The sequence below is a fragment of the Artemia franciscana genome, unplaced genomic scaffold (assembly GCF_032884065.1).
Source record: "Artemia franciscana unplaced genomic scaffold, ASM3288406v1 Scaffold_867, whole genome shotgun sequence".
Classification (NCBI taxonomy): domain Eukaryota; kingdom Metazoa; phylum Arthropoda; class Branchiopoda; order Anostraca; family Artemiidae; genus Artemia; species Artemia franciscana.
In genome coordinates, this window is record NW_027068640.1 from 538007 (window position 1) to 552749 (window position 14743).

General features: G+C 34.9%; 1 protein-coding gene across 7 annotated transcripts in view; it reads left to right on the plus strand.

Moving 5' to 3' along the window:
• The window catches only part of LOC136043712 (circadian locomoter output cycles protein kaput-like), a 311923-nt gene that overhangs the window by 13919 nt on the left and 283261 nt on the right, over window positions 1–14743 (plus strand). For 6 of the 7 annotated variants that reach the window (XM_065728606.1, XM_065728604.1, XM_065728609.1 and 3 more), the window contains exon 2: window positions 1889–2055. In XM_065728606.1, coding sequence (XP_065584678.1) covers window positions 1902–2055 — 154 coding nt within the window. In that variant the 5' untranslated portion in view covers window positions 1889–1901. Of the gene's footprint in view, window positions 1–1888; window positions 2056–14743 lie in introns of those variants that run through there. The other variant, XM_065728610.1, reaches the window with a different exon arrangement.

A 14743-nucleotide genomic window follows, 5' to 3' on the forward strand; every position in this document is an offset into this window, starting at 1 on the left:
CCTAAATAAGGCAATTTTTCTCAGGCTCATAACTTTTGATGGGTATGACTAAACTTGATGAAACTTATATATTTAAAATCAGCATTAAAATGCGATTCTGTTGATGTAGCTATTGATATCAAAATTCAATTTTTTAGAGTTTTGGTTACTATTGAGCCGGGTCGCTCCTTACTACAGTTCGTTACCACGAACTGTTTGAAAGCACCAAAAACAAGGTGTTTGTGAAACCTGTCAGGTAAATTTATAAAACCATTGTTTGTGAAACCTGGCTTAAGATCAAAGCCGTATCCAGGGGGGTTAGGTGATTTGAATCCCCCCCCCCCCAAATATTTGTCCGACTCGTAAAAACCGTATCAATAATGAACATAAACAAATTTTTGTTGTGTTTTTAAAGTTTGTTTTTACCCCCCCCCCCAAAAAAAAAAAAAAAAAAAAATCAGGGATACGTTCGTGCTTTAAGATGTTTGATTAGTATTATTGTCAGACTATGATTATACATCTAATTATTATTATTCGCAAAATCTTAACATTATTTCAGCTATTATAGCTTAAAAGTAAAAATAATTTTTGGGTCCTGTATTGTGACCATGAACGAAATTTGGATTAGTTCATGGACAGGATTTTAATTGTTTCGCAGGTTGAGAATTAATTGTAAGTAAAAAGTAGTCCTTTCGAATAATAACATAAACTCTAAAGAAAACAAAATTTTGACAAAGTTATATGTATAAAAGCAGTCAGCTTTTATGGTGATTTCAAATAAACATAATTCATTAAGTTTACAGTTAATTTTTTTAAAATTATGCATCCGATAAAAATTACCTAATTTAAAAAAAATGAGAAAAAGACACCCTTTTGGGGGTTAGGGGGCTTTGTTCTAATTCATCAGCGTGCAAAGCTTAAAAAATGACACCGGTACAAAACAACATAAGCAAATTATGTTTTTGGACTTTTAATTCCGCCATTTTTTAAACTTAATGTACCTATGTCACAATTAGAGTGTTAAGATAAAAAAAGTTATTTTTCAAACGATAAATATTCAAAAATTAAAAAATAACTCTCAAAATGTCTGGACCGCTCATTTTAGCACTTTCAAAACCACGTTAACAAAGCTTATCGCAACGCTAATATTAAAGAAGTCCAAATCCTTGCATGACTGATTTCAAACTCTTGAGACGCGTCCAACATTTGCTATAATTTTTTAAAATATTTTTATTTTAGACGTGTGTTACAATGTGCATCTTAGGTTTGTATTCAGCAGACACTGTGAGAATTTTATGAGCTTTTGTAGGGGGGGGGGGGCATACCTACTGAAATATCTATGTGACGAGTTTAAACTTTGTGTGAGTTTAAAGTTTCTGTGGAAGAGGTACGAAATGTCTATCTACACGAGAGTAGTTCAGGACGGGAGAAACACTCCTATTTCAGCAAGGTTTAACATGTCAAAATTGGCATGTCAACCCTTTGTGAAATAAATACTAATCATACTTATAAATGGTATAATGTGTTTTGATCTTGGACGTCTGTTTTCCATATTTGGTCCAAGATCTGTAATCAGCTAGGTCTATTCAGTTGACAGTATCATTGTCTCCGAAAAAATAAGAGGGGGACAGTTTTCAGTTTTCGTCACTCCTGTAAAATTTTTAGATTGAAAAAAAAAACTCTTTTTGAGTTGATAAAACCAACTAAGTATTTTGAATCATTCGGGTATTTAGACTTCGTTGCATTCAGGAATTTCCCTTGTGGCCTTTTTCCCTTGTTTAGACTTTCTTTCCTCTTTTTGGTGGCTCCAATTAATCTTTGCACTAAAAAAAAAAGAAATAAAAAAAACACAAATTTAATACGGTAATGTCCTGCGGCCAGGTTTTCATTAAATTGTGTATATTTTTAGCTCAAGTCGCATAATGAGAAACATCGCTGAGAAACAGAGAAGGGATAAGTTGAATGGATTCATCAGTGAATTAGGATCGATAGTCCCGTTCGTTGCTAACGCTCCTCGCAAATTGGACAAAATTTCAACCCTTCGATTAGCAGCCTCCTACTTGCGACTCAATCAATGTAAGTTCCTAGTGTGTTACAAAACATATGCTAGGATACGTTTTACAGCTGAAATAGAACTGAATAGATCCCCAATTTAGTCATTTAAATAAATAAGTTGATCTGATATATGAGTCTTGAATATTACAATAGAAGAAACCTTGGTATTTGTGTCTTACAGCCACCAAACTCAATTTATGTTGAGAAGTTGAAGTTTGGCTAATACAAATGAAATAACTGGCTTTTCAGACCATGTAGTGAAACTCATTCAGTTTACGATCTGTGTAGATAGGAAATAGCGTCTTATCATGGATGTTAAAATGACAATTTGGGATTTGCCAAGGACCGAAGAAGAGGCAATTAGACTTTTCCAGGATACAATAACCCAACCTAGCCACATCATTTAAATCTATACCCAGCAGAGTAGATTTTGCGGGTGGCAGTAATGGCAGAAGGCAGAGCTCATTTCAACACGACTCTCAGTGACTTTTCTGGGAGCATATTTCTAAGTCGAACTTTTTATAATTTTGTTGATAGAGCACTAACATTTCATTGTATTTTGTTTCATTTCATTAGCAATAACCAACCTTCACTTTTTGACAGAGCTTATGAGTGGTGGCTATAAGACACAAGTACTGAAATCTAGAAGTCCATTGAGATGGGACTTCTCTATAATTAGCCTAAGAGTCGAAACTTGGTCGACACATCCTCTTCCTTTTCTAAGACCGCACTCTTTTTCTCTCACAACTTTGTCTACAGCGTCTCTCAGTCTAAAAAGTATCATATTACTTAGAAATTTGCTACTGACAGTGATCAGACAAATGCCTCGATAATTACGACACTCACTCTTGTCACTTTTCTTATACAGTGGCTTAACTAAGGTTTTCCTAAGGTTATTAGGTACTACCCCTTTTTCAAAAATCATATTCATAATTTACAATGGCTTATTTCTAACCTCAGAGCCACCATATTTAAGAAACTCATTTATCACACTATCAGCTCCTGGGGCCTTATTATTTTTTGATCCTTTTCGTACTGTCGCTAATTCCTCCTCACAAAGTAAATCTTCCTTCACATCCAAGGTATCACAAACTTTTTCATTTTCATCTATATCTTTTCCTGCAACTGTATCTTGGTTTAGCACATTCCCAAAACGTTTCGCCCATCTCTCTTTTACTCTTTCCTTATCACTATTTGTGGTCCATTCCTATCTTTAACTGGAACTAGTCCCGATTGACTACTCCCTTTCAATTTATTAACATGCCAGTATAATATTTTGCTATTATGCTATCTAGCTGCATCTTCCAGATCCTCAGCAATTTTATTCATGCCCTCCACTTCACATCTCCTTAGTTCATATTATAATGCGTTCTCCACTATCTTTACATTCCTTTTGTTTTCATATGGTCTATCACTCAGATAATTCTTGTACACATCCCTTCTACTCTCAGTTAAACATAAAGCTTTTTCACTAATATTCCTAGTTGTAGTCTTAACAGTCTTCCCTAAGACACCATGAGCAATTTCACAAATTGTTTTTTTCTGAAATTATTCCATCCATCTTCCACTTTGTCAAATTTTAAACTCTCAAGTTTAGTATTCAGCTGTTCCTGGAAGTTTTATCTCAAATTTTCATCCTGATTTCTGCCAACATCATAACTTCCCGAAAAGTAGTTGCCCCTCCGAAATTTCAGCTTTAAATTAACCTTAGACACTACTAGATGGTGATCTTTACTTTTAGCATCAATAACAGGACTCCTATACACCCTAATGTCTTATATCGATCCTGCTAGTCTTCGGTTTAGAAAATCAATAAAGTATAAAATAATCAACAAAATCAGTAAAGTTTGCTGTCTTACCATTACGTGAATACCATGTCAACTTATGGGCCATCTTATGACCAAACACCGTATTGGTTATAACTAGGCTGTTATACCTACAAAATTGCAAAAATCTTTAGCCATTACTGTTTCCTTTTCCTACACCAAATTTACCTAGGCTAAGATACCATCGATCGCTATTTCTACCGGCCTGGGCGTCAAAATCTCCTAGTAATAATACTATATTTCTACCTGGTACCCTTTCTATTTGCTCTTGTAATTGTAAGTAAAATTCATCTGAGTCATTAGTATTTCCGTCAGTTGGTTCAACAGGGGCATATACGACTATAACTGATAACCTGAACTCTTTAGTCATAAAATGAGCAATTAGTATTCTATTATTAATACCTTCCCAGCCTAAACAGGACTTAGCAGCTTTCTTATTCATCACAATAAGGTTATTATTAGTTAAAAAAGCGTAAAATAAATGTTCAAATTTCGTTTTAATTATTCATGTACGGTGAGCCAAATTCAAAACCTGCATTAATTCAAGAACTTTCAGAAATTAAATAAAAAAACAAGTTTTTAAACTGAAGTAAGGAGCGACATTAAAACTCAAAACGAACAGGAATTATTCCGTATATGATTTGGGCTGTCACCTCCTCAAGTTCCCGCTCTTTATGCTACAGTTTTTTATCGTTTTAAAAAGTATAGTTATGAGAAAAAGCTAGTGTATAAAGTGGAGCGTTGAGGAAGGCACAGTCCCTTTCATATTCTTAAGATTCATGCTATTTTTTTGCACGTATATTGTTTTCGTTTCCACTTTTTAGAAGATAAGTTTATTAAACATATAAACAAGTTTGCCTACGCCAGAAATATTACTAAAGTACTCAATTTTTTGCCTTACTGGGCACATTCTGGAATGCTAGTAGGAAATTGGACAAACATAAATTTTCAAATTAGCTTTCAGCTTGGAAAATAGCCTTAGTATCCTCTATGCAATATAAAGTACAGTATTATCCGAGTTGTGTAATAAAGTAGCCTAATGAAACTGACCATCCAGTATGTAATCTGGAAAAGCCAATTGTTCTCTCTTTAAAAAGCTATTTCAAAGAGATGGGGGGGGGCAGCTGCGTCTGCACATGCTTCACGAACTTAAACCAGTCCAAGTAGAAATTACAGATCTATATCTTGCTATCCTGTATTTTGAGGATAATTTTGAGGTATTGGAGCCTGTTAGCTATTGATGGGGTCTTTTCGGAACAGAGAATTTGTAGCTGCTCTTTACTGGGATCTCTTCAAAGAGAAGCGAAACAAAGCCCGTGACAAATCATGAGTAGTGAGCCAACGATGTTATTCCGTTGACGCTGGACAGCAGACCACCTGTTTTGCCTTTTTGACTGGCAACTACCCTGACGAGGATAAGCTGCTTATAAAAAGACTGAAATAAGCTGCGTATAAAAAGAAGTGTTGTGACATGGTTGGGAGTCTCTATTCTACCATAAGTTTCTTCGTCCGTCCCCATCTCCGGAATGGAAATCCTGCATAGATGGCCTCATAGTGATATAAAGGTAGATAGTATAAAAACAATTGAAAAATCGCGCGGTTTTTTTTCTGACTTTTTTTTTTTACAAATCACGTACTGATAGCCTGAGAAATGAGATTGTGAAATCCAGTTCTTGAAAAGTTGAGCTAAGAAACTGGACATTATGAATATGGTTTGTAAAAAAGAAGAAGTACCCAAGGATTTAAAGAAAAGTTTAGTTAATGTTTAATTAACAGTTAATTAACGGAAAGTTTAATTAACAGATGACAAAGAGTGCCTGGACTAGTTACAAAATCATTAGCTATGTTTCTGAAAGAAGTAAATTCTTTAGCATGATGATGCTAGTTAGACCAAGAGATAGGGACAGCGTGTGTCCTAACTTAGGAGAGCTGTTATTAAAGTTAAAAATAAATATCAACTAGTAGCGTCTAGGGTTAATCTAAAGCTGAAATTTAGGAAGGGTAACTACCTTCTGGGAAGCTATGATGTTGTTAGAATCTGAGGATGAGGATTTTCCAGAAACAGTTGATCTAAATTAGGGAGTCTGAAATATGACAATGTAGAGGATGGATGGAAAATTTTTAGGAAAATATTTTGTGAAGTAGCTGATGGTGTCTTAAGAGAGGAAATTTAGAAACGTTTCTAATGTAGAAGAGGAGGGGCTTTTACAGGAAGTATTTGAGTGATAGACCATATGAAAATGAAAGGTATGTAAAGAAAGAGAATTAAAATACAAATTAAGCAGGTGTGAAAAAGCAACCCTGGATAAAATTGCTGAAGATCTGGGAAATGCAGCCAGGTGGCATAATAGTAAAATATTGACGAGCAATATAAGAAATTGAGAGAGAGAGTAGTCAATTTGGGCTTGTCCCAGTCAAAGATAAGAACAGACCAATAATTAGTGATAAGGAAAGAGTTAATAGGGAATGGGCAGAAAATTTTGAAATTGTGCTAGACCGTGATAAAGTTAAAGGAAAATATATAAAAATAATGAAAAAAGTTGGAACTCTTTGAAAGTGAAATAGGATTTACTCAGTGAGGAACAAGTAGTGACTGTACAAAGGACTTTTTTTTTTAATATGAAGCTGGAGATCAATTACCGAAGAGTGTGGATAAGATTTGAGAAAAGGAAAATACCCAGAGATTTTAGGAAAATTTTATTTAAGCCCTTCTATAAAAAGCTGATCGGAGAGAGGGGCATAATTATAGAGCTATTAGCCTGGTTTCTGTAGGCAGGATATTACTTAGTATGACTAGCAAATTGCTTAGTTTAAAGTCAAATTGATTATTAGACTTAAAGATGCTGTACATCAAGTTTTAAGAGAAGAACAGAGTGGTTTTGGGAAGGAGAGAGAGAGTATTTCATCCTCAAATTTCTGCTCTTTGGTTAATAATTGACAGGTGTCTGAGTCACCAAGCCCCTTTAATCCTCAATTTTATAGATTGTGAGCAATCCAACAGAAGAGGTTTAGTGAAGCTACTATCCTTGTACGGTATAACAGGTCAGTACGTTGAAGTCATTAATGCCATGAACGTGAATAACATTGTTGCGGTTAAGGTAGGAAATGTGGTTAGTAACTAGTTTCATATCAAACAGTTCGTGGGAACGAACTGTAGTAAGGAGCGACCCGGCTAAATAGTAAACGAAACTCTGGAATTTTGATACTAAAAGATACATCAAAAGAATTTGATTTTCATCCTTATTTTAAATATATAAGTTTCATCAAATTTACTCTTTGTCATCGAAAGTTAAGAGCCTAAGAAAATTTGCCTTATTTTGGAAAATAGGGGGAAACACCCCCTAAAAGTAATAGAATCTTAACAAAAATCACACCATCACATTTAGCATATCAGAGAACCGTATTGTAAAAATTTCAAGCTCCTATCTACAAAAATATGGAATTTCGTATTTTTTGCCAGAAGACAGATCATGGGTGCGTGTTTATTTGTTTTTTTGTTTTTTTTCCCAAGGGTCATCGTATCGACCAAGTGGTCCTAAAATGTCACAAGAGGGCTCATTGTAACGGAAACGAAAAGTTCTAGTGCTCTCTTTAAGTGACCAAAAAAATTGGAGGGCACCTAGGCCCCCTTCCACGCTCATTTTTTCCCAAAGTCAACGGATCATAATTTTGAGAAAACTATTATGTTCAGCATAGTCGAAAACCATAATAACTGTGTCTTTGGGGATGACTTGTTTCCCCACAATCCCCGGGGGAGGGGTGTCAAGTTACAAACTTTGACCAGTGTTTACATGCAGTAATGGTTATTGGGAAGTGTATAGACGTTATCAGGGGGTTGTTTTGGTTTGGAGGGGGAGGGGTTGAGGGGAAGGGGCTATGTGGGAGGATCTTTCCTTGGATAAATATGTCATTGGGGAAGAGAAATCCAATGAAAAGGGCGGAGGATTTTCTAGCGTTACTATAAAAAAAAACAATGAAACAATAAACATGAAAAATTTTTTTCAGTTAAAAGTAAGGAGTAGCATTAAAACTTAAATCGAACAGAGATTATTACACATATGAGTGGTTCTCCTCCTCCTAAATACCTCGTTCTTTGTGCTAAAGTATTTTTAGTAATTTCAACTATTTATTCTATGGACTTTCTGATTCAGGGGTCATTCTTTAAGAATTGGGACAAAACTTAAGCTTTAGATTGAAGAGCGAGGTATTAACGAGGGGACAAACCCCCTCATATACATAATAGAAATATAAGAACATGGAAGTTTGTTACGTAAGTTAATTCTCAAGTTACGTATATTTTTTACTAATAAAAACGTCCGTTAAAAATTTAAAGTTCTAGTTGCCTTTTTAAGTAACCGAAGAATTGCAGGGCGACTAGGCTTCCTTCCCCACCCCTTATTTCTCAAAATCGTCTGATCAAAATTAAGTGAAAGCGATCTAGCCAAAAAAAAAATTAATATGCAAATTGAATTTTAATAATTTATGTGCGGAGAGCCAAAATCAAACATGCCTTAATTCAAAAACGTTCAGAAACTAAATAAAAAAACTAGTTTTTTTAACTGACAGTAAGGAGCGAAATTAAAACTTAAAGCGAAGAGAAATTACTCCGTATATGACAGGGGCTGTTCCCTTCTCAACGCCCCGCTCTTTGCGCTAAAGTTTTTTACTGTTTAATAAAGTAGAATTGAGAGAAAGAGTCAAACTTTAGCGTAAAGAGCGGGGCGTTGAGAAGGGAACAGCCCCTTTCATACACGGAGTAATTTCTGTTCGTTTTAAGTTTTAATGTCGCTCCTTACTTTAGTTAAAAGAACTAGTTGTTTTATTTAATTAAATCAGGAGTTAAGTAGGGTTATATTTTGTTCTCGTTAATATGGGTTGCTTTGATGGACTTTGTCCTTATGAGAGATGCAAAGGCAATTAGAGTCAACTGGGGAATTAGAACCCTCCTAGACTCTGAGTATACTAATGACTTGAGCATCCAAGACGAAAATATCAGCAAAATTCTTTTTTGTGTTTTGAGAGATCAGGGTGTAAGAATACCATTGAGAATCAATATTATGACGATTAAGTCGCAAAGACTGGGAATCGATTAAGTTCAAGAGGAGATGTTGAGCAGCTATAAGATCAAACTTACAAACTGGTGGTTGGAGTATAGCCGAGAATCATGGTGGTTTTTTTACAGTTGAAAAAAAGTTTGAAACAATAGAAGATAAGTCAGCAAGCCAAATTAGAACATTGGAAGCTTCAGTATTGATAGTAGCCAAGTTGAGTCCTGAATCGTGGGCACACCGAAAGACACAGGAGAATTTCCTAGATACTTTCCAGATAAATTGTTAACGGATTGTTTTGGATATCCGACTCACTAACTGTATCTCACAACAGTTAGGTTGAACGAAAAATGTAGTTCAATCCCACTTCGTAGGGCTACAGTGAAAGAAAGAGTTAGATGACCAGGAGACATTTTGTGGATGAAGAATGACAAATTGCCAATGATCGTCCTTGTCAGCACACCGTCTAAGTCCAGACAAAAAGCAGATAGTCCCCGAATAAGATGAAAGGATGTTGTGAGGGAAGACTTAAAAGAAATTAGAAGGAGGCTTTAAATAGATTGGGATGGAGGAGGAGCATGCTTAGCCGTGTTGGACTCAGCCGGCTGAGTCCATTCTCCATGAAATGGGTTGTACCCTCCGCAATCCCTCGCTCTTTACGCTAAAGTTTGACTCTTTGCCACAATTCTACTTTTTAAAATAATTAAAAGCTTTAGCGTAAAGAGCGAGAGATTGCAGAGGGGACAGCCCATTTCATATACGGAGTAATTTCTGTTCGTTTTCAGTTTTAATGTCGCTCCTTACTTTCAGTTAAAAAAACTAGTTTTTTTTTATTTATACGAAACAAGGAACGGTAATAACTCCGGTTAAGTGTGTCTGTGAAACATGAACAGTTCGATCGACTGAGGAATATTTGTTAGATGTTGTCCAGTTGAAGCCTGTCTAAAGATAGTTCAAGTGCTTGTTCGACAGAGCTTGAATACAGCAATAAGCTGTCCAGAACGATATTCCATAACACTTTCTACGGCCATAATTTAATTAAGGTTAAGATGGCTTAGACCACATTCTACGAATTGAGGATAAGAGATTGTCAAAGATTGTGCTTTTGGTCATCCATAAGAGGTCACACAAAAAGCAGTTCGTCTCCGAATGGAGTAATAAAAAGTTAATAAGAAAGGATTTAAAGGAAATTTGAACTTCATAGAGAGGGGTAAGATGTGAAGCTTTGATTAGGTTTCGTTTGAAGAAGAGACTGGGCAATTACGTTGGTCCCAAGTTGTTTGTTGCAGCAAAGGGCAGTTAGTAATTGCAGTCATAGTCTTAAAAAAGAAGCGATAACAGATTTGATAAGCAATATTCTAACCAATTTCACTTTTAGACTTGGATGAAATGTGATGGGGAACTTTTGACAACGCCAGACTGCATTACGGCAAAATTGAATTTTTACTTTAAAACATTATCAAACCGTGGTAACGAACTGTATTAAGGAGCGACCCGGCTCAATAGTAACCAAAACTCAAAAAAATAGAATTTTGATACCAATAGCTACATAAAAACAATTGCATTTTAATGCCGATTTTAAATATATAAGTTTCATCAAGTTCAGTCTTACCAATCAAAAGTTACGAGCCTGAGGAAATTTGCGTTTTTTAGAAAAAAGTCATAGAATCTTAACGAAAATCACACCATCAAATTCAGCGTATCAGAGAACCCTACTGTAGAGGTTTCAAGCTCCTATCTACAAAAATGTGGAATTTTGTATTTTTTGCTAGAAGGCAGATCACGGATGCGTGTTTATTTGTTTGTTTGTTTGTTTGTTTTTTGTTTTTTTTCCCAGGGGTGATTGTATCGACCCAGTTGTCCTAGAATGTGGCAAGAGGGCTCAATATAACAGAAATGAAAAGTTTTAGTGCCCTTTTTAAGTGACCAAAAAAATTGGAGGGCACCTAGGCCCCCTCCCACGCTAATTATTTTCCCAAAGTCAACTGATCAAAATTCTGAGATAGCCATTTTATTCAGAGTAGTCGAAAAACCTTATAACTATGTCTTTGGGGACGACTTACTCCCCCACAGTCCCCGTGGGAGGGGCAACAAGTTACAAACTTTGACCAGTGCTTACATATAGTAATGGTTATTGGGAAGTGTACAGGCGTTTTCAGGAGGATTTTTTTTTGGTTGGGGGGAGGGGTTGAGAAGAGGGGGATATTCTGAGGGAACTTTCCATCGAGAATTCGTCATGGGGGAAGAAAATTTCCATGAAGAGAGCGCAGGATTTACTAGTATTATTTAAAAAAACAATGCCAAAATAAATCTGAAAAAGTTTTTTTCAGCTGGAAGTAAGAAACAGCATTAAAACTTAAAACAAACAGATATTACCCATATGAGGGGCTCACCTCCTCCTAATACCTCGCTCTTTACACTAAAGTATTTTTATTTACGTTATTTACGAAGTAACTTACGTAACGAACTTCTATATTCTTATGTTTTGATTACTTATATGTGGGGGGTTCAGCCCCTCGTTAATACCTCGCTATTTCCATTAAAGCTTAAATTTTGTCCAAATTTCCTAAGAATGACCCCTGAATCACAAAGGTCGTAGAATATATTGTTGAAATTAATAAAATTATTTTAGCGTAAAGAGCGAAGCATTAGGAGGGGGTAAACTTCTCATATGCGTAATAATTCCTGTTCTTTTTAAGTTTTAATGCTGCTCCTTACTTACTTTTTAGTTTTAATACTACTTTTTCATATTTATTTTTTCATTATTTTTAAAAAAATGCTAAAACATCCAGCACCCTCTTCATGGAAATTTTATTCCCCCATTACAAATTCCTCCATGGAGAGTTCCCACCTCATAACTCCCTTCCCTCAGCTCCTTCCCTCAGCTTATTTTACTATGGTGAATAAAAGCTCTATCTCAGAATTTTGATCCGGTGACTTTGGGAAAAACATGAGCGTGGGAAGGGGCCTAGGTGCCCTCCAATTTTTTGGTCCCTTAAAAAGGGCACTAGAACTTTTAATTTCCATTAGAATGAGTCCTCTCGCGACATTATAGGACCACTGGGTCGATACAATCACCCCTGAAAAACAAAAACAAAAAAAGCGCATCCGTGATCTGTCTTGTGGTAAAAATTACAAAAATCGACATTTTTGTAGATACAAACTTGAAACTTCTTCTGTCGGATTCTCTGATACGCTGAATCTGATTGTGTGTTTTCGTTAAGATTCCATGACTTTTAAGGGGGTTTCCCCCTATTTTCTAAAAAAGGCAATTTTTCTCAGGCTTGTAACTTTTGATGGATAAACATAAACCTGATGAAACTTGTATATTGAAAATCAGCTTTAAAATGCGATTCTTTTGATGTAACTATTGTTTTAAAAATTCAGTTTTTTAGAGTGGTGGTTTACTATTCAGCCGGGTGGCTCCTTACTACAGTTTGTTACCACGAACTGTTTGATAATGTTTGCTTGCTCTTTCCCTTGCGGTGTAACAATTATTTTAATTAGGTTTAGCTAATACATGCCAGTACCTGTACAGTAGTATACCATGATATCTAAAACTGATACCATGATATTTAACTGCTCTTTGAAGTGAAAAAATTGTAGGGAATCTGCATTTGGAGTGATTCCAGGGTCTGCTGAATGATATAGAATTACCTAGTTTTTGCGACATGTCGAATCCTTCTAACGTTCGTGACCTAAAATATTTAAATGACTATTTTACTATAACAGAGACAAAACTTGAACGATCTTTAAGATAATAAAAAGAATCTTTGTCTATGTAGATACATGTTTATTTAGATAGATATATGTCTATATAGATAGATTTTTAATAAATTTTCTATATATAGATACATCATTTGGAGACACTTAATGCTGCTGAAAATACAGTTTACGCCACGTGTCCATATTTTTTCGTGAATACCAGATCCAGTTTTTGAATTCCAAATCCTGTTTTTGGTCAAAATCCTGCTACAATAAAAATGAAAAGATGCGGTCTAAGCAATATCTATTCGAACAGGTGCTTGGGAATTTATTGATATTTGATAGTTAATTTAAACAACATTTAAGTACTTTACTCTTAAATCCAAGTAGTTTGGCAAAGGCAGGTGAGGCACTGGAGGTACATCCCAACTCTTTTTATTTATTCTGTTTAGCTTCTAGGTCAAGGAATGTTTCAGATTATCGTTGTGGATTTTAAGTTTGGGCTCCAGCATGGCTACGCAACAGTATATATATATATATATATATATATATATATATATATATATATATATATATATATATATATATATATATATATATATATATATATATATAAAGTGTTGGGGTTGGGAGGAGGTAGAAATTGATATATAAACCCGAAATTTATTTAAAATATTTTGGTATATGCCTTTATTATTGGTGCTGAGGGGCGGTGGAAGCTGCAATAGTACCCCTCCATCGTGATAAACTTTTTTAAAAGGAATGAATTATAACATTCCCATGTCTATCGGCATAAAGACGAAAAGGTGTGGGAATTTCTCACACCGTGAATTTCTCCAGTTTTTTTAAGGGGGGGGGATCCATGTACAATCATGAGTTTTATTTTCGACGATTTTATTCGCAATTTTTATCTTTTCCCCTTTATATACACAGTTTCAATGTATTTAAACTCCATTAATCCTGAAGTATTTAGTAAGAATATTAACAAGGATTTATTCAACTAAACTACTGTTAAATTTTTTTTGACTAAATACATAAATTCTTGCTCAAAATGTTAATTAAAACCTAACGTGTTAATCGTTAAGCAGAATTCCTGCTTTTAAGCATAATCTTTAACCGTGAATTTCTCCAGGTTTTTTTTTGTGGGGGGGGGGGGTCCATGTACAATCATGAGTTTTATTTTAGGCGATTTTAATCGCAATTTTTATCTTTCCCCTTTATAAACAAAGTTTCAATGTATTTAAACACCGTTAATTCTAAACTATTTAGTAAAAATATTAACAAGGACTTATTCAGCTAAACTACGGTTCAAAATTTTTTTTTACTAAATATATAAGTTTTTGCTCAAAATTTTAGTTCAAATCTAACATTTTAATCTTTAAGCAGAAAAACTGGAAACACAGGACGCCGTCTATCAATTTAAGATTTTGCCAACATACAATTTAACAGCGAGAAATATGAGGTTTATTGGCCTAGGCCTGGACATGACTTGAAAAACGTTCAGAAAAAAAAAAATACATTTTTTTTTCATTTGAAAGTAAGGAACAATATCAAAATTTGAAACGAACAGATATTATTCTTTATATGAAGGGGACTGCTTCTTCTCAATCCCTCGCTCTTTGCACTGAAGGTCGACTTTTGTCCAATTCTTTAAGATCGAAAGGTAGCACAAAAGTGCCATTGAATTAGAGGTTTTTTAAAATGCTAGTATTCAGTAGTGTAACAAGTGAGAGGTTTAGAAGGGGGAATCCCCCTCATATATAGCATAATTTCTGTTTGTTTCAAGTTTTAGGCTAATTCTGCTTCTTACTTTCAGTAATTTTTTAAAATTTATTATTTAACCCGAGGAATTTGAAAAGAGGTGTTTAAGAGATACGATTACAGACATTCCAATTATGTATTGTTGCCAGTGAGTATTAGGATGGCTGAACTCCTGCTTTCATTCAAGAAAAAAAAGATCGTTTGTTGGAAAGTAATTAATTTTTTAGGGGGGAGGGCAGGGAAGGGGTCTGTGGAGTGTGGTATAGGTTGATTTTTGGGTTTCTTAGGTGTTTTTTTTTTTGTTGGAAGGTTGAATATTATGTTGTATGTTTAAATGAGAGATTGATTTGAAGTTTGAGTTGATTATGG